Here is a 20,122-nt window from a genome sequence, read left to right as displayed (position 1 = left end):
ACGAACTGTCAAGTGTCTCACGATCCCTTCTGACTTGCACAGTTTATTAAACTCATCAGAACAGAACTCTAAGCCGTTGTCTATGCGGAGGTATTTTATTTTTTTCCGCGTCTATTTTTCAATCATAGTTTTCCAAGACTTAAATGTGGAAAACACATCGCTTTTCTGCTTCAGAAAGAACGCCCAAAGTTTTCTAGAAAAATCATCAATAAAAGGTAGCATATAATTAGCTTCACCTCTTGAAGGCACTCTGGATGGCCCCCACAGATCAGAATGAATATACTCTAACGTTCCTTCGTGTTATGGATTCCTCTAGTGAATCGAACTCTCTTTTACTTCCCAAAAACGCAGTGCTCACAGAACTTTAGTTTGCAAATTCCTTGCCCATCAATAAGTCCTCTTTTGCTCAATTCTACCATGCCATTCTCACTCATATGCCCTAGGCGCATATGTCAAATTTGAGTAATATCATCATCTGACAGGGAAGAGGAAGTGACAGCTGCATCACCAGTAACAGTAGAACCTTACAAAACATATAACTTGGCAGTCTTTTGCTTCCCTTTCATCACAACGAGGGAACCTTTGGAAATCCTCAAAACTCCACTTTCAACTATGTATCTGTACCCTTTTGAATCAAGAGTGCTCAACGAAATTAAGTTTCTCTTCAATTTTGGAACATGTCACACGTCACTAAGTGTTCTGAAAACTCCGTCAAACATCTTAACTTTAATCGTTCCAACACCTGTAATTTTACACGAAACATTATTTCCCATCAAAACAACACATTCAGACACTATTTTGTAAGTTGTAAACCAATCCCGATTGGGACTCATGTCGAAGGTGTAACCCAGATCAAGGATCCACTCCTCGCTCACTTTAAAATTGTTGACAGAAGTGACTAGAAGTTCACCATCATTGTAGTCTTCTACAAAATCAGCTTCACCGAAATTTTTTGGTTATTTTCCCTTTTGATTCGTAGTCTCCCTTTTGAAGACTTCGATCTACCCTTAGATTTACCACGAGGATTTTGTTCCTGTGTCCTTCCACGATTATCATAACCATGCCGTTCTTGTCTCCCACGAACAATGAGACTCACTCTCTTAGAGTCAGGTTTAACCACAAGATGCTTCATCTTATCATACGAGGTCAAAGAATCATAAAACTCATCAATTGTGAGAGACTCGCAGCTATGTAAAATCGTGTCTCTAAAGGTTGAATAAGATAGGGGCAACGAACAAAGTAGAATCAACCCTAGATCTTCCCTATCACACTAAACCTCCATGGCCTCCAAGTTTGAGAGAATTTCTTTAAACACTATTAAGTGTTCGTACACAAACGCACCTTCCTTGAAACGATGAGTATAAAGACGCTGCTTCACATGCAACTTGCTGGTTAGAGTTTTTGACATACATATTTGTTCCAGCCTCTTCCATAATGCAACGGCGGTCTTCTCCTTCATCAGGTCCTGCAAAATTTCATTAGAAAAATGCAGATGCAACTGTTAACGCCTTTCGATCCTTACGCTTCTTCTCTTTATCTTTTAATGTCGAAGGCATCTTATCTATCCCTAGCAGGGCATCCTCCAGATCCATCTGCGTAAGAACTGCTTGTATCTTAATCTGCCATAACACAAATCTATTGTTGCGATCCAACAGCGAAATTTCATACTTCAAAGACTCCATTACCGTGATCAAGATGAACAACCCAGAAGCTCTGATACCAATTTTTAAAAATAGAACGTCGATAATGATAATATATCGTAAAGAAAAGAGAAATAAAGAACACACAGATTTTTACGTGGAAACCCTTTCAGGAAAAAAACCACGGGCAGAGGAGAAGAAATTCACTCTGTCAAATTCGAATGATTACAAGAGGAGTTTCGACTACATCTATTTATAGGTTGAAAAAACCTAATTATAACCAAATTCAAATATATTATGCTAATAAATGCTAAATATATTATATTCATAAATACTAAATCTTCTAGAAAGAATATATATTTTGTTTAACTTGACTTGCAAGTAATCTCTTAGAATTTTGGTCACACAACTCTAACAGAAGAACTTGATCACCTCTTGAAGGGTGGAAGCTAGTCGAGTGTGGAACAACTATGTCATTTTCCCATGGACTTGATTCGATTGTTAACATTGACATGTTCTTACAGTCTGGTAAGAATCTGAAGTTGCTTCCCCATTCAGATTTCCTGTCAGATTTTCTCCTGAAATCACGAGCAATCCTACCGAAAACCAAGAAATGATCTTTACACGACATGGATTTCCATTAGGTTTTTTTGTTTAAGCCAATTAATCAAATTGAAACCCGAGTAATCTCTCATAGAAGTATTGAATCCCCATATATAGTGAGAAAGATCCAAACCAACATAATACGTGACGAAAATAGCAAAAGCAACGATTGAATCATTAGTTAAACACTTGTATTTCTTCATCCTATTATGGAAAATAACTTCTAACATGAATTGATTCGTCGAAAACCAATTGTTGTTCCATATATCCGAAGTGTCGGAGTTTTGAATCTGAAGACCAAAACCATAATTTTGTACATATACACACATACTGGTTTTATCAGTAGGCCTTGTAAAAATCTGACTGTTGATGAGCAAATCTTGATTGAATCGCTTGGAAAGATCATAGATATAAATATATCGACCCAAGCATGAATCTTGACTTGAACTTTCACCAACTAAACTATGAATCTTCTTATTGGAGTGGTGGTGTGATGAAGTTGGAGCATCCATTGAAAAGAACAGGTGATGAAGAAGGATTAATACAACAATGGAAAATATAAGAAGAAACCACAAATATGTGTTGTAATTTGTTCTTCTGCATTGGTTTCTCCATTTGCTTAAGATGGGTTTTCCAACACAAAACTCTCTCATCAGTGCATGGAATTTCATTACAGTCAAGAGGATGAAGAGATGAAAGAAAAAACAAATGGCTTGTTCACAAACTTGAGGATGCCTCGAACAATTGAAAACAGCAGCCATTGTTTCATAAATTATTTTTTGAACGAAAATCCGGCCTGCATTCCTGTGCACATCCTTGCCCAGTGCAAAATTTTCTTTAAAATTTTTTAAGCATAGTTTTTGATACCGTTGGTACCTCTGTCTGGAGTAAAGGAAAGAACCAGTTGATCTATGAATCGGTATGAACTGATTGAATAGTAATAATAAAATCGGTTGAGCATTGGATGGCTGGTATGGTGTTTGAATGGGAACTGGGGCTCTATGTCTGCTTTGTACCACCAGATGCTGTCTTGAGAGTTTTGCATAATGATGATTTAGGGGCAACATTGCCTTTGTTCTCTGTGTTGTTTACAAAATAAATAAATAAAATTGGGAAGATTCAAGATAAGAAGATAAATGTGCTTCAATATACTTGAACGCATGTATTCTTATATGAACAACAATATTGATGTCAAGCATCAACCAAGCTAAGACTATGGATTGAGTTTTCTTTCTCCTCAAATTATATTTTATTTTATATTTCACATTATATTTTTTAACGGTTATGTTATTATGTTTATTCTTTAGGTATAAAATATATAATATTTTGTGTATAAATAATATATACACATATATTTAATTTTAAGCGAGTTAGTATCACGAGTCAACTAAACACCAATTCAATTGGAAAATTATTGAAAAATCATTCATTTTATAAAGTAAGTTATATTATTAAGATATTTTTATATTTTATAATTCAATAATAAATAATGCATAGTGATATTTAAACTTGAAACATAATGATTGTTAAATATTTGATTTTATCATTTCAATTAAAGCTTTATCTATTTTTTATCTAAATATTTAATATATTTATTAATTAAATATTTTTCACCATATTCTGAGCTATAATCTAATAATATATTTGAATTTAACCATTCTAACTTATCTTTTAAAAATAAAACTAACTATTTTTTTCCAAATGTATTTTCCTCAATTGTTTGATTCAAGTTGAAATAAATATGTTGAATGGAAAATGATTGCATAATTTGGCATTATAGATTTAATTCAAAATTCAACTCATAAACATATAATACTGAATAATCCCATTCTATTTTCCCTTTCTTTACAATTTTCTCGTGCTCCTTTTCTATTAGACTCGGATTTAATGAGTTCAAATCGAAATAGGTTGGATCTATAAAACTCAAACTCAATTAAAATTCAAAATTCAAAGCTTTATTTCAACTCAATTTAAATTTACGGCTCAGTTTTATTTCAACTCAATTGAACTTCAAGTTAAAATTTAAGATAAAAATCAAGTTAAATAAATGTAAGCTAAATAAGATGTTTTATTTAATAAAATGAATTTGATGTGCAACTTGAGTATTTACACTTAGGTTACTATCTTCTGTTTACACCCATACCTACATCACAATATACATCATGAAAGTTTTAAATATTTTGCTCTTCTTCGTTACAATGATAAAATGGTTTATCTTTTTTTTCTCTTCTTATTCTTGTTTTATCGATTTAATTTGTTTAATTTCTTACTTTTAATTTTTTTATAAATATAATAGAAATTAAAACTGAAATTTTATTTTAAATCAAACAAGTTAAAAAGAATTTTAAAAAACATCGCATATTTCTCTTTTGAATTTCACATATTCTTCTTGGATGAGGCAAGATGCTGGGGCACAAGATTTCCCCTCTAATTTATTTATGGGTTCAAGTATAAAGTATAATTGTTAATCACATCTTTATATTATTGGTATTCATGTTCAAGTCCTATCATATGTGTTCTTTTATGTAGTATAGTGGTTAGATTTTGTTTGAAATATTTCTATTTTTTTTATTGTGCGGTCTAATGATTAAATTCCATTTGTAGCCGATTAAGTTTTAGCTTGGTTGGCATTGACATTATTGCCAGTGCAAGAGGATGTGGATTTGAGTATACTCAAGCGCATTTTATCCTCTTATTTTGGGATTGGAGAAGGGTTTAGGGTAGTTTCTAGGCATTGTATAAAAAAAAACTATTTCGGAGTTGTTCAAACATGTATTTTGTATTTATGTTGCGGTTTGAGATTGTGTTGTATATACTCTAAACGTAGTATAGGGCCTAATCAAAGGCGAATCTAAAAAATCTTTTAGGAGGACTGGAATTAAATTGTAAATTTTTGAGAGGTCAAAATATAATTTAATCATTTATAAATTCATAATCTAATTATTTTTAAAGGGGTTGATTACAATTTTATTTTTAAGAGGCCAGGGCATTGCCTGCTCCTTGCATTCGCACCTAAGCGGTAATTAAATAGTTCTTTTTAAATTGTAAAATATTGGAATTTAACTTGAAATTTGAAGGTTCAAGCTAGTTCCAAACTTGATTGAATTTTATTGTTAAGTTAATTACATTGCAGGTCATGTCACGTCCCAAATTTTGAGCATTTGTTTGGTAAATTTTGTCAGTAATTGAGTATTTGCTTCTATGCTTAAGTGTTTTATTCATGTGTTTGAGATCGGGGATTTGAGTCTTACTTCTTAAATTTTATTGTTTTTTTTGGTTGAACCCCTATCCTTGAGTCCTCGACTTAAGTTTATTTCTGTGTTAATTTGGCTCAAGAATGAGGTTGCTGATTCAATGGTTAAGTTTCGTATTACCTATGGTCATGTGTTCGAGTTTTTACACAAGCGATGAGGAATATTTTGCACCGAGTGGTAGTTAAGTATATTTTTTCTTCTTTTACTATTAACTAAATTTCCTTTTTCCCTCTCTTTACTAAAACGTTCTTTTATTATTGGTTTTCTTTTCCTTTTCAATTTTCTCCTTTTTGTTTTGCTTTTCGTTTTCTTTTCTTTTTGCTATTGTGGCTTTGATCTTTCTTTAACTTTGCTGTTGTATTAATTGTTGGATTGTAACATTCCATAGTTGATTTTAGTCAACAAGGTGAGTTTTTGACGGTTTCAATTCGTACATTGTTGATTGGTTCGCTATGGAATTGGGGTTTTCCTTCAAACTCCAAAGTTGTGGTTTTAATCTTTTTCGTGTTGTTTGCTACTTCGGTACTTTATAGGGGAAGATTGGGAGACGCTTAATAGTCCTCCAACTATCTAATTACGAGTAATTGTTGTTGGTTCATAGGTAAGTGTGAGTTTTCACTATGGATGTTTTGCGTCGAAGTTTTCAACATAGTTGGTCTGAATGTTAATTGTGAGAATTACTTCGGTTAAGTCATTTAATTTAGCATTGATTGTTGCTTTTAGGCTTGGGGATTACTTCTGTTGCTTCGACATCAAACCCGTGTCAGGTGTATAATGAAAACCTAAATTTTTGTGATTTGTGAATTCCGAAAAACATGGCTATCAACGCCACACGGCTGTGTGCCAGGCCATGTGAGTCACACGGCCATGTAACTCACTGTTTGTGAGTTTGGGTCACACGAGAGTGTGACCAGGCCTTGTAACTCACTATTTTCAATTTAGAGTCACATGGGCCAGAGATACGAGCGTGTGTCCATGTCATGTGAAAGATATTTTGAGTTTTGAGTTATACGGGCATGGTTTGATCGTGTGCTAGGCCGTGTAACTCACTGTTTTAAGCCACATGGTCCTATGTTGGGCTGTGTGATAGGCCGTGCGTGACATTAAGAAGCCCAAATGGGCATGTGTTAGGCCGTGTAGACCACACAGGTGTGTGGGCCAAAAATCAGAATTTTTCCTTCAGGTCATAATTATCATTTGAATTGAATGTAGGCCTACTGTAGAGCCCGTATGATCTGAATTAAACAATGAAACTGTCATCTGATGATTTGTTACTGAATTATCTATTATTTATATATATAGTTGACATGAAATATGATAAGTAACTGTGATAGCTTTATATGAGCATGATCTGAATTGGTATTTCTGTACACGCATATCTGGCATCTGTTAATCTACATCTGCATTGGGTTGGGATTGTGAAAAGGAAAAAGTGTGGACAGTTTAATAATTTGCCGAGCTTAGTGGCTAAGCCACAAACTTATATTTGACTTTAGCAAGTTATCGCATTCTAATTCGGTAGCTTGACTGCAATATTTCTGAAAGGTGACACTTAGTCACTATGCGGTGTGTAGGGGTGGATGGATACTTAATACCCTATATGGTGTGTAGGGATGGATGGAGATGGTGTGTAGCGGTTGGGGGTAGGAATTTGCATCTGTATCTGAACTGTTCTGCAATTGTATCTTATATCCTCTGTTTCTGTTTCTATATTCGATTCAGAGAATTGATTGACTAAAGACGATCTGAAATCACATTTGTTATTTTACGGCTTAGTTGAGAATGTAAGTTACACACTGAGTTGTTAAACTCATTAGTTGTTTCTTGGATTACAAGTAACCCACAGACTTAGGCGGGTCGGCGTGGTAGGAGCTCAGTCATTCCTCTTTAGTTATTTTATCGTTTATTTTATAAACTTATGCTAGTGTGTGTTTATTTTGGATTATGTGTCAGAAGTTGAATTTTATGCTTGACCTAACTAATTACATGTTTTTCGACTATTGAATTTCCAATTAATTAAAGGTTGGTTTGATCTAACATAATTTGATGTAACCTTCAGACTTGGTCTTAACTTCTGGGCCTGATATGAGGTGTTATAGGTCACATAATTATGCTTAAGTTTTTTGTTCACTTAATCATTCAATTAATCGTTTTTGCCTTTTTTTAATCACCTACCATTAACTTTTGTTAATTGGATAAAGAAAAGATGATATAGCAGTTTTAAAATTGATACAATAACATATTTAATCCTTAACATTTATGCATTATGTTCCCGTGGTCTTAATTCTAAAAAAATTAATTCCTTTACTTTTAACTTCCATTGTTTTGAGAAGGAATGTGGAGAAAGGCCTTGATTTGGAAGATTCTAGAAACCAAACTTTCTAAGTATAGAAATTCAGGTAGAATTCTTTTAGCAACTCAAACGGATTTTTGAGTACTAGAATATTTGAAGAGTGCATGGATGTACCAGTTGCATGTTTGGTCATACATTGCACATTTGTACGAATATTTGGTCTACAAGATTCAATCATTTTATAATCCATCGATTCTTAAATGTCAATCCTTGATCGTTGTTTATCATGTCATATTTAAGTTGTTCATATACCAGTTATATTCATGTTTAAAATTTTATCTATTTGTTTTAAATATGATTTATGTGATATTTAAGCTAGCATTTTCAACCCAACTAATAACTAGGCTGACAAAAGTACTTAATTAATACAGTATTTGATAATTTAATGACTCAAATAAAACTTTTTAAGTTTGAAGATTTGTATAAAATCTAGATAATAATTTGAAGATGTCTAACGCAGTTGACCAGTATATATTTGAAAGGGTAAGCTACTAGTTTAGTCACTTATGTATGCTTTGAATTATGTTTTAGTCCTTGAACTTTAAAATTACAATATAATTACTAACATTATGGTCTTTGAGCCATTAATTGTTGTTAATGGTGTAATAACAATTTAACTTGGCCATTAACAATATTTTTATTGTTATTTTATTTTCTTTCTCTCATTTTTCACGTAAACTTTCACTTTTTTTTCTTCGATTTCTGTTTATTTTCTCTTTTCTTCTTCTCCCGGTCAAAAACCAAGCATGGTAAAAATACTATGTTGATGACATTATTGAAGTCATTGGACTGCTTCGAGGGATTCCAGAAGCAACAATACATCCAAACTAACTTTGAGAAAATTAGATCATGGAAAAAAAATCGAAACAAAAGGAGAGAAAGAAAAGATAAACTATTGTTAAAGGCCACATTAGATATTTCGTTACCAGTGGTTACCGAGTCTGTGTTTATAATGTAACGAATCGATGACATTAGGGATTATATTGTAATTTTTTAAATTTTAAAAATCAAAAAATATATATTGGCTAAACTTATAGTTTACCCTATTTAAAAATACATAAGACTTAAAGCTGACCCAAAATACTAAGCCCCACCTTACAAATGCATAGTAAAGTCCAAAATTATCCAAATTTGCCATTTTTTTGCTAAAAAGTAATAGGGTAATATTTTAGATATTTTTGTATTTTTATGTGATTAATATTTTAACATTTAATCGTTGAATTTATCGATATAATTGGACTAAAGGTTATAAATATGTAGAGCGTTTGATGAATAATTCAATTTCGATTATTTATGTTTGTTTACCAAGCTAAACAAATGAACACAAACAAGATTTTGAGGCTCTTTTGTTAAATGTACCAAACATGAACAATACTTGTTCGGTTCATTTATATACATTTAAAGTTCGTTTATTATTCAATTATTGTATACTAATAAAATTATGTTTATTGTTTATGTGCTTATTTTATTTATAATATAAATATATGATTATTTTATATCTAAAATTAAGATATATGCTTATTTATTGTTTGTTTGCTTGTTTATTGTTTAGGAACATTGTTCGTGAACATGTTCACAAATATGTTGGTTTAATGTTCGTAAACAAATTCGTATTAATATTTACAAACATACTCATTTACCTTAACTGAACAAATATGAACACACATAATTTTAGATAAACGAACACAAATACAATTTTAAAATTCTTAACGAACATGGACAAGGTTTAAAATAAACAAACCTGAATAGAAGTTTATTCATTTAAGCTCGATTCATTTACAGCCTTAATTGTACTTGTCATGCATGTAAAATTTTGAACTAGTCTGATATCTCTATCATGCCAATTAAAATATTATATATATATACATATATGAAATGGTTGATAGTTATTTACATAAAACAATTAGTTAGAAAATTTTATTTTATGCCAAAATTAACATGCATAATCCATCTATAATATATATATAAGCACGAGTTTGCGAAAACTTTTGAACCGACGAGAATACTCTTTATTTTCCATCATATTACTAAATTAGTTTTAAAATAATTATAATTTAATTTAGAATTATGAGTTAAAAGAGTTGTGCTAATTTTAAAATAGAGTTATTACTTGAATAGAACTCTAAGCATAAATACAAGAAATATTTTGATAATTATAATTATAATTAAATTTAAAATCATTAGTTAAAATTTTGATATAAAAATTTGTGTGAATTTTATTTTTAAAAATTATGCTAATTTTTTGATGTAAAATATAGTTATTACTTGAATAGAATTCAGGCATCTTAATTATCACATTGAATAGAATTGTAAGTATAAAATAATTACAATTTAGTTTAGAATTTGTTAGTTAAAAAGTTGTGCTAATTTTAAAATAGAGTTATTACTTGAATAGAACTCTAAACATAAAATATAAAAAGTTTATGATAATTAGATTTAGAATTTAATTCAAAATTATTAGTTAAAATTTTTACTCATATTTTTAAAATTGTACTAATTTTATTGAATTACTTAAATAGAATTCTACATATCTTAATTACCACTTGAAGCATAAAATAATTATAATTTAATTTAGAATTATTAATTAAAAATTGTGCTAATTTTAAAATAAAAGTATTACTTAAATGGAACTCTAAACATAAAATATAAGAAAAATTATGATAATTAAAAAATTATGATAATTAAAATTAGAATTTAATTCATAATTATTAGGTTCACATATGAGTAGACCTACTAATGGACCCGCCTGAAAAGTAAGAGGGTTTGAGTAAAAATATAGGCTCGAAAAATAGGCTTGTTTAAAACATGGGTCGAGCCTCGAGTAAGACAATTTTTGCTTGGGCTCAACCTGAATTCACAAAAAGATAAAAAGAATTTGGTTTTTTGTTGTTGCTTTAATGCTATTTTCTTCTTGTTTTCTCCCTATTTTGCTACCATTTCATTATTATGTTATTACTATTTTGTGGGTATTGTTTGGATATTGTATAACACTTATTTTATTGTTTATTTTGTTATGATTTTAGAGATATTTGCTTGTTAAGTTGCATCTATCTTAGTGCTATTTAAGTATATATATTTATTAAAATTTATTTTAATTTGTTGAGAAATATTTATTTTAATGTATTTAATATGTTTGATGTATTATATATATTTAAAAATTATATAAAAATTAATACGGGCGGCCAAGCTATGTCCGGATTTTAGCATTTTTATTCGAGCCGGGCTTGAGAAAAATTTTGGGCCCATATTTCGGGCCAGTCTGGGCCTAACAAATGGGCCTAAACTTTTTGTTGGGTTTGACCCAGCCCATGAGCACCTATACATATAAGCAACCAATGAAAATGGTTAAAAAGGGTAACTATGTAAATATTTATTCTTGTTTTAATTTTTTAAGTTATTTTTGTTTTGCTTTTAAATAATTATTAAAATGGTTTGATCCACACTTTTTTTCACATGTTGATTTAAAATTTGTATATATTCACTTGCAAAATACTTTTTATTTATTTTCATGCATTTAAAATAATTAGTTCACACGCTAGCTCACAAATCAACTTAAAATTAATATTAATTATAATAAATTATAATAAATTTATTTTATAAATAATAAAAATTGAATTAAATAATTATTATTTAATAAAATACTATTAATTAAATAGTTTGTTAAAAATTTAAAATATCCCGCGTTAAGGGAGTTCATGCTAGTTATTAATTAGTTAAAAATCATAAATTGTCATAAATACTCATTTACATCATTAATAAAACTCTCATTGAATTGGTGTCACAGATTAATTAGGTATTAATTTGGTTAGAAAATTATAAAATATTATTTCGTAATTAAAATAAGTTATATTAGTCGATGATATTTTAGTCTTTTCATTTTAACAAAAACAAAGAAAAATATGCATACGATAATATTTAAACCCACATCAATCGAATTAGTAAGATCTTAAATTTACCATTCAATCAAAACTTTATTTTAAAATTTGTATAAATTTCTTTTAATATGCATAATTTACTATCTTTACTAGTTGTATATCTATACTATTAAATTAACCATTCAACCAAAGATTTATTTTGATGTGCTTAAAATGCATTTTACTCACAATTTAATCTATTTTTGTATTTTAATATTGTACATATTTCATGAGTTATTATAATTAATTAGTTTTAAATCATGCGTTTTATTATTTATTGAATTTTATTTTTTCAAGAGAAAGTACAACGACCTTAAAGCGAAAACAATAAAATTAGATAACACTATTGAAGATATATATATATATATATATATCCGACTATAAAATCTCCTAACCGAATTTGGAGGATCGTCAAAAAGCGTCAATCTCATAGAATTATCAAAAACACATTTTGCCATTTGATCAGCAGCCAGGTTCTAACTCCTAGGAATATGTCGAAACTTTAGCTTCCAACTGTCGGACAAAACACATTAGCGAATAAATATTTAAATATAAATAAAAATATTTATATATAAATTAAATTAAATTAAATAATTTATATTTAAATATTAGATACGAAAAACCAATAAATAACATAACGAAAACCAGAAATCGAAAAGAAGAATTGAGTTTTACTAGATGTTGAGGTCTGTTTTACATAGTTTCCTTAAGACAGATTCGGCCGCTCCTACGGTTCTTGAAGAAACGTTGGTCGACTGTCTCCCAGGATACAACGACATGATGATCGAAGCAGCAGCACCTCTGCAGTGATCAACGAACAAACGTTGCCTTTTTCTATCACTGAAATATTGAAAAATAAGGAGAGGAAAAGAGAAGAAGTTTGGAGAGCAAAATAAACTCGGTGTTAAAGAGTGTGATTGTCCAAAAAATTCTGAAGAAATTTTAAGCTTTTATAAGCATTCAATATGGAGGAATTTTGGAAATATCCATAAATAATGATACAAAATCTACGTTAATGAGCAATTAAATCAATTTGATTAAAATCAAATCAAATTGGAATAAAATAAAATCAGGATATATGTCCTTTTAAATCAGATTTTGTATATTTGTTGAGAGGAAATTTTTTTTTGTGTTGGGCTAAAATATCCACAGGCCCATTTTGGGCTCGATGGGTCCGAACATTTCACGTCGTGCAGGTGCGCTACAACCCCGATGGGCTTATATCTCCACCCCCTTATGCGCGAGACAGGGTTTCAAGTTTAGTCATTCAACCACTTTTCAAGTGAGTTCTCAAATATATACACATCTCACACTTGGTATTTAACCAATGTGGGATCTAATCTTTTCTTTCCCTCAAAAAATATTCACAAGTGGCTTACTTTGAGCATCAATTTCTCATTCATCACTCAACCATTTTGAACATATGATATACCGTTGTAAAGGTCTCATGGAGTGAAATATAAAACCATAATTTTATGATTCAACTCTCCATCTTTACTAATCAAGAATATGCCTCAAAATTTCTAAAAATTACAATTTTCCAACACCAACTTCTATGAAAGCAACCATTGATTAATCGTAACTCTTCTAGATTACTATTTGCCGCACTACCTGCAAGAAAAGACTCCACAATGAGAGCATTATTGCATTTGATTTCCAACTATCTGTAACCTTTCTCCTATGCTATTTGAAAACCTTCGAGAATCACTCAAGCTTCAATGCGAAAGATCGTTTCCTTGCTCATTCTCTAGGAATAACCACATAACCATTCACTGTTTGCATCACTAAAAACTCCTCCAACTGAAGCTTTATCATCGTGAAATGACATGCGCCATCCGAATTCATCTTAATCCATCTAACTTTTGGGGGAGACCAATAATGCGCAAAAGATGACACAAACGGCTGAAAACCTCGCGAAGAATGCGACAAATAACTCCTATCCCAAGTAATACCTACAACCACAAGATCCTGAACACAATTTTTGCTATTAGTAAAGACATGAGTTACGATTTTTCCATAACATTTAATAAATAACAACAAAGAAATAATGCCACTTAAAACCCTCCTCCCTGCACTTCATGACCAACTTCTTTCACTCTCCAGAAACTACCAGAAATAGATATTCATCTTCTCTCTTTGATACTCTAATTATTTTCTCCTAAATCAACCTCTAAAATGGAAAATGTAATTTTAAAGATAAAAAAATAAAATCCCAACTTTTCACTTCTATGTCTCTACTGGAGACCATCGACCGCTTTTAGATAATTGCATGTTTGTGTTTGAGGAAGATGCCGATTTTATGGTTTTCTTTGTTTGTTCATAGGAGAGATTGCCCTGTAACCTGCTGTTCTTGGTGGATTGAAAGCTAATTTCGTAAGGTAAGAAAGGTAATTTCCACTAAAACTCCAATTGACAATGGAATTGCTAGCATCCTACCTTGCCCATTTAATCAAGACTTTTCTTCCAGCCTTAGGAAAGAAAAAGTTTAGGCCTGTTGACTTGTCTTGGAAAGAAGTCAAAACATTAACAACATAAATATAGATTCTACAGTCGGGGTTTTTTAAGGACTTGAAATGGCTAGTTAACTTTTTTTTTTAATTTTTCCGATGAGTTAAGCTCTGGCATTACTATTTCCGGTTGCCCCTTCTTTTATTTCTAATTTCCTCTATATTTTTTTGTTGGGCTTGTTCACTATTTTAAGTGGGGCTAAAATTGTACATAACTTTTCTTTTGTTATTCGGTGACACACGTAATAACCATTCTTAAGGTCCATCAAAGAATATGTAATAACCCATTTTTCAGTGGTGACGGAATAGTGGCTTCGGGATCACAAATTTCCATAGTGTAGACTCATAAATACTGATTATAGAATATTTATGGAGTCATTAAAGCCATATTAAAATTTGGTTAAGAAATTTTAATGTTTAGATAGTTAATTAAAGAAAAAGGACTAAATTGTAAAATGTGCAAAACTTAGCAATTATTACATTTAGATGATTTAATAGCTTAATTAATAAATGAAGAAGGACTTAAGTAGCAATTATACCCTAGTTATTATGGTGGGACGACAACTTGGTTGAAATTGATAAAATATTATATGATTAATGGTAATTTTGTAATGTAAACAAAATTAAAGAATGAATAAAACAATTTCCCTTTCATTTCTTCTTCAAATTGCCAAAATCCATAGCTAAGGAGAAGAAGAGCTTTGGTTTTTTTGATTCCTTTGCATGTAAGTGAAATTCATACTCGTTTCTTGCAATTTTTATATTTTTGAGATCGTTACAACTAGGTTCAGCTAGCTCGTACCTTCGTTTTTAAATTTGTTAAAAATTTTAGAAATTACCATTGATGAATTTTGAATTTTTTTTATGATAAATATTTATTTGAAGCTTTGATTGTGGTATTTGGTGGTTTTGTGAAGTGATTTTTGTTAGATTTTGATTTAGGGATTAAATTGTGAAAATGTAAAAATTTCAAGGTTTGATAATGAATTTGATGTTTGATACGGACTATTTAAGGGCCTAGAATATTTGGATGTAATTTTGACATGAGAAAAATGGTTAATTTGATGATTTTTGGGTTAAGGGACTAAACTGCAAAAGTTGTAAAAGTTATGGGTAATTGGTTAATTTCAAAAGGTTATAAAATGTAAAATGAATTGGAATGTGAAATTTAGGCTAATAATTAAGGAATTTTACATTTTAAATCAAGACCCTGTTGATATATGTGTAAAAGGAAAAATCACAAATTAGTCCTTAAACTTCTGCAACTGCTACAATTTAGTCCAGGTAAGTCGTATGGTTTAAAATTTAATATCTATATGAAATGTGTGATGATATAGTATAATAGAATAATTGTAATTGTTTTATCATTGATATAAAGTTATTTGAGATATATTGATGAATTTCAATACTTGAATTGGACGAATGCGGGATAGAGTATAATCGAATTATGGCGTGTTATGAGGGGATTGCAGTGGAGACTATTGTGGAGTGATGTATATTTTCCTGAGTAGGCCGAGTTTCAGCATTTGTTACAAACTCTCGTGTTATACTCCCTGTTTTGGCGTGTTTTCGGTTGGACTAGCTCTTATGAGCATCTGGCGTGTTATCAGGTGGATTAGCTCTTACGAGCGATTGGCGTGTTTTAGTTTGAATATCTATGTACTCATATCAATAATTCATTCATTAGATTGTAAATCTCTGTATCATAACTTTTTTAGTGATTTTGATAGTTATAACATGTATTTGATCTTTGAATTGAAATATACAACTCACTGGGTTAAGATTTTAGATGACATGGAACACATGTAGTTGAGTTATTATTGAATGATTTATTTTATTACTTTGGTAAGATTTATCATTTTTTTACGTCAACTTACTAAGCTTCAATGAGCTTATTTGTGTTGTTTTTTGTTCTTGTAGATTCTTTGAAGGTTCAACGGTTGGATCGATACTCAAGTCACACTATCCTCCTGTTTTTGGTAGTTTTTGGAACGTTCATTTTGGATTATATGGCATGTATTAGGCTTGTTTGTCATTGCCATTATTTTGATATATAAAACTTTAAATTATAATCTTAAATGCAAGTAGTTAACCTAATATGATATATGTGAACTAAGGAAGATGTTTTAGTGCAAGTTTATGGAATGTGTTAATAGAATGTTGTGATTGAGGTGCCTTTGATAGGCATATTGGTTGAAGGTTAGATTGTGTGAATTAGCATGCTTTGGGTGATAGTTCATTTTGTTGTGAAATTTTGTATACTTGTGGTACCAATGAGGGTACATTGGTTAGGCACTTAGGATGGTTGATTTAGCATCTTTTGAGCTTGTTTAATGTCATTATAAATAGGTCTTTTGGTTGGTAAATGGATTACTTAGGGTCCAAGTAAGCTTAAAATGGTAAACTTATCATTTAAGGTTCATTTGGGTCCACACAGCCTGAGACACAGACCTGTGACTCAACTGTGTGAGACACAAGGCCTAGCGACACGACCATGTGTCATCTGATGATTTTTTTAGGGGGCAAATCAGTGAATTACACGGCCTAACACGCGACCATGTGACCTTACTCAGAGAGTTACACGTGTGAGGACACGGAATGGGACACGGCTGTGTGTCCCTAGTTCAATAGTTACACAACCTGAGACACGGTTATTTTTAGGGCTTCGAGGGCTCGATTTAGGAACAGTATGTATGTATATGAATGGTTTGTGATGTGATTATAATATTGAATGGTATAATGTGCAAATGTTTCTGATTGTTTAGTAATACTCTGTAACCCTAATCTGACGACGGAGACGGGTTAGGGGTGTTACAGAATAACTATTACAGCCTTGCATGTAATAAGGGAGGAATAGTTTATTCCATGTAATAAAGTGAAATTCAACTATTTTATAGATCAAGATCAAGGGCTAAACTGCAGAGTTTGAAAAAGTTTAGGGACTAGTTAGTAACTTTCAGTTTTCCTCGGTTATCTACTTGATCTTGATCTATAAAATAGTTGAATTTCACTTTATTAGCTTCAATCCCATGTATCTTTCATTCTAGTACTTATTCCTCTCTATTTACTATTTTTCACTTTTGTCCCAAACTTTTACACTTTATACAATTTAGTCCTTAACCCAAAATATTTCAAATTTATCACAAAGTCCTAAATTTTTATGCTACCCGAATTTCTTGATACCAATATACAATCCACCCATGTTGAAAATTTTCAAGAAAATCATGCCTATTTTAATTTATTTTCAATTTAATCCCTAAACGTAAAAACTAGCCTAAATCATTTTAAAAACTAAATCAAAATCATCATCAAACCTCAAGCTCAAACCTAAATATCAAGAATACTTCAAACATCAATAGACAACTTTATAGATTCTAACAATATCTCAAATTAATCCTCAAACTAGCTAGATATCAAAACAACAATCATAAAAATACAAATTTCATGAAAAATGAATCAAGAAAACCCTTACATGCATACACCCTAATTAGCCGAACCTCCTCAAGCTCACAACTATGGTGATTTCGGTTGAAAAAGCCAAATGGAGAAGACAAATCTACTATCTTTTGTTTTCCATTAATTAACCTTTGATAAATTTAATAATAAAATAATAAACATCAATTACGATTCATTTCATGCTTTGACAGTCCACATTGTTTAATTATGGTTTATTTGTTATATTACTCCTTCAATCTTAACTACTTAGGCCATTTAGCTAAGAAATTAATAGCAAGAAACATTTCCAATTTTTACAATTTAATCATTTTTCTTTAGTTAACCTATCAAACATTAAAATTACTAGACCAAAATTTAATATGACACTCAGATAACCTCGTAAATATTAAACAATTAATATTTACGAACTGACACATCAGAATTGTGGTCATGAAACCATTGTTCGTCAAAGGAAAAGCCAAGAAGCCTGTCGGATGACTCTAGTAGCAAAACTTAAATGTTATTCCATTTGAACTTCAACATATTTTGTATAAATTTAACACTTGGATTATTTTTGAACTTTTGATTAATTTTTATGTAGGAGTAGGGTAGATTAAGCTAGGAGTTATTATTTGATTAATACTTAAGTAATTTAGAATTGTGTGGAACATGTAGAACCGAATTGGTGATGTCACGACACCCTCAAAATATGATTTTTGCAAAACAAGAGTCGATGTCATGACATTGGCCCAGCAATGTCACAACATTAGCAACAATAACAAAATTTTTAACTTTTAGGGGTATGTCTTGACATTACACCTCAATGTCACGACATTGGAATACTAGACAAAATTTCACAACATTGCAAATGGATGTCGTGACATTGAGTTGGGTTCTACAGAAAAATAACCGACCCAATGGTGTAATTTGGTACTTAAACCCTAAAAATTTATCGATTTTAAACCTAAAGCCAAAGTATAAATCATATATAAACCCCATTAGCCCCTAAAACACTATTAGTTTAACTTAAACCTCAACCAAACTCTCAAAACCTTCTCCCCATTCAATTTCTCTAAAAAATTTATGTATTTTTCTTGTTTTGTTTCTTTTTGCTTCTTTCTTGTTTCATTTGCAGGTTATCAAGCTAGTCCACATTTAAATAAGGGTTTTTCTTCAATCTCAAAGGTGCCCACAACAAGGTTAAGGGTTCTAAGTTTTTTCTTTGTTAAAGGTATTCTTGTGGGTTGCTGATAGAACTAGGGAACTAGTTGCTTGATTTTGATATTGGTAGATTTTGTTTTGATTGCAAAATTCATTGAATATTGTCAATGGCACTTAAAAAATATAGAACTACAAAAAACCATGAGTCGGTGCCAAATTTAGAAACCTCTCGCATTGAACACAAATATATTGAAAAATAATTTTTATAATTACAAGGAAAAACATTCATTCAAGAGAGTGGTTTCGATCCGTCATCGACCTTGTCTGACAAGTTGTGGGAATCAATTAACTACCATGGTTGGTAAGATATTTTTTTAATCCCTAAAGAACCTGCGGTGATTCTAGTAGTACAGGAATTTTATGCTTCAATGAAGTATAGAGAAAAACAAAGCTTAGAAGTGAAAAATGTCGTTAGGTAACAATTAGGGGAAAATAATTTATAGTCACCCTTGAAGAAATTTGTGAGTATTACAATACTCCAAATCATGGGAACAACTTTTTGGACACATTTGATTTTAAATTTTATAGAAACATTGATATGGAGTATGTAATTAATTATTTAACGTAGGGAATGGGTGAATGGAAATGCCAACCCATCACCAATCTTCTCTTATCTTTTAATTAGGAAATCGTGTTTCCTATTGCCAAAATGTGGATTTAGTATATTTGGACTCAAATTTCACCTGATTTGAACATTTCTAATGTCAATTTATTTTCGAGTTGTTTCATTTTTTGCTATTTTGCAGAAGAAAAAAGGTTTGCATAGGGGAGTATATCTAGAACTTCATGATAAAATGTATTAGTGGTCCGAAGGCATAGATATTTTTCCCTCACCTCATGATGGCTTTACGCCGCAAAGATAAGGTTTCAATGATTTCCATAGAACAGTTTCTGAAGTCGACCAAGAGTCTCATTGGAGACTCGATTTTTGCACAATCTTAGGAGTTTCAAATGAGCCAGATCACAAAATGGAACCAAAGGCAAAAAAATAAGAGGATGTACCACCTTCCCCATCAACAAAGAAAGGAAAAGGCAAAGTAAAAAGATATTTTGAAAGCCAAGGGCAAGGTGACATGCCCGATGCGGGGTTTGTGGTGAAATAGTGCAACCAATTTATGAAGACTATGCGATTAGATATTATTTGAGGGTCCTGACCTTCCTACCATACAAATGTTCCCACACCATCTTGAGGGCA

General features: G+C 31.0%; 1 protein-coding gene across 1 annotated transcript; it reads right to left on the bottom strand.

Annotated features, from left to right (window-relative positions):
• Positions 1-452: 452 nt before the first annotated feature.
• Positions 453-2,914, bottom strand: LOC105775382 (probable xyloglucan galactosyltransferase GT14). The gene is given in 4 exon segments (XM_052622420.1): positions 453-499; positions 1,006-1,132; positions 2,065-2,292; positions 2,294-2,914. Coding segments are annotated over 4 exon segments (1,023 nt in total).
• Positions 2,915-20,122: the final 17,208 nt, after the last annotated feature.

The sequence above is a fragment of the Gossypium raimondii genome, chromosome 10 (assembly GCF_025698545.1).
Source record: "Gossypium raimondii isolate GPD5lz chromosome 10, ASM2569854v1, whole genome shotgun sequence".
NCBI classification, from domain to species: domain Eukaryota; kingdom Viridiplantae; phylum Streptophyta; class Magnoliopsida; order Malvales; family Malvaceae; genus Gossypium; species Gossypium raimondii.
This window is presented reverse-complemented; position numbering and strand designations above follow the sequence as displayed.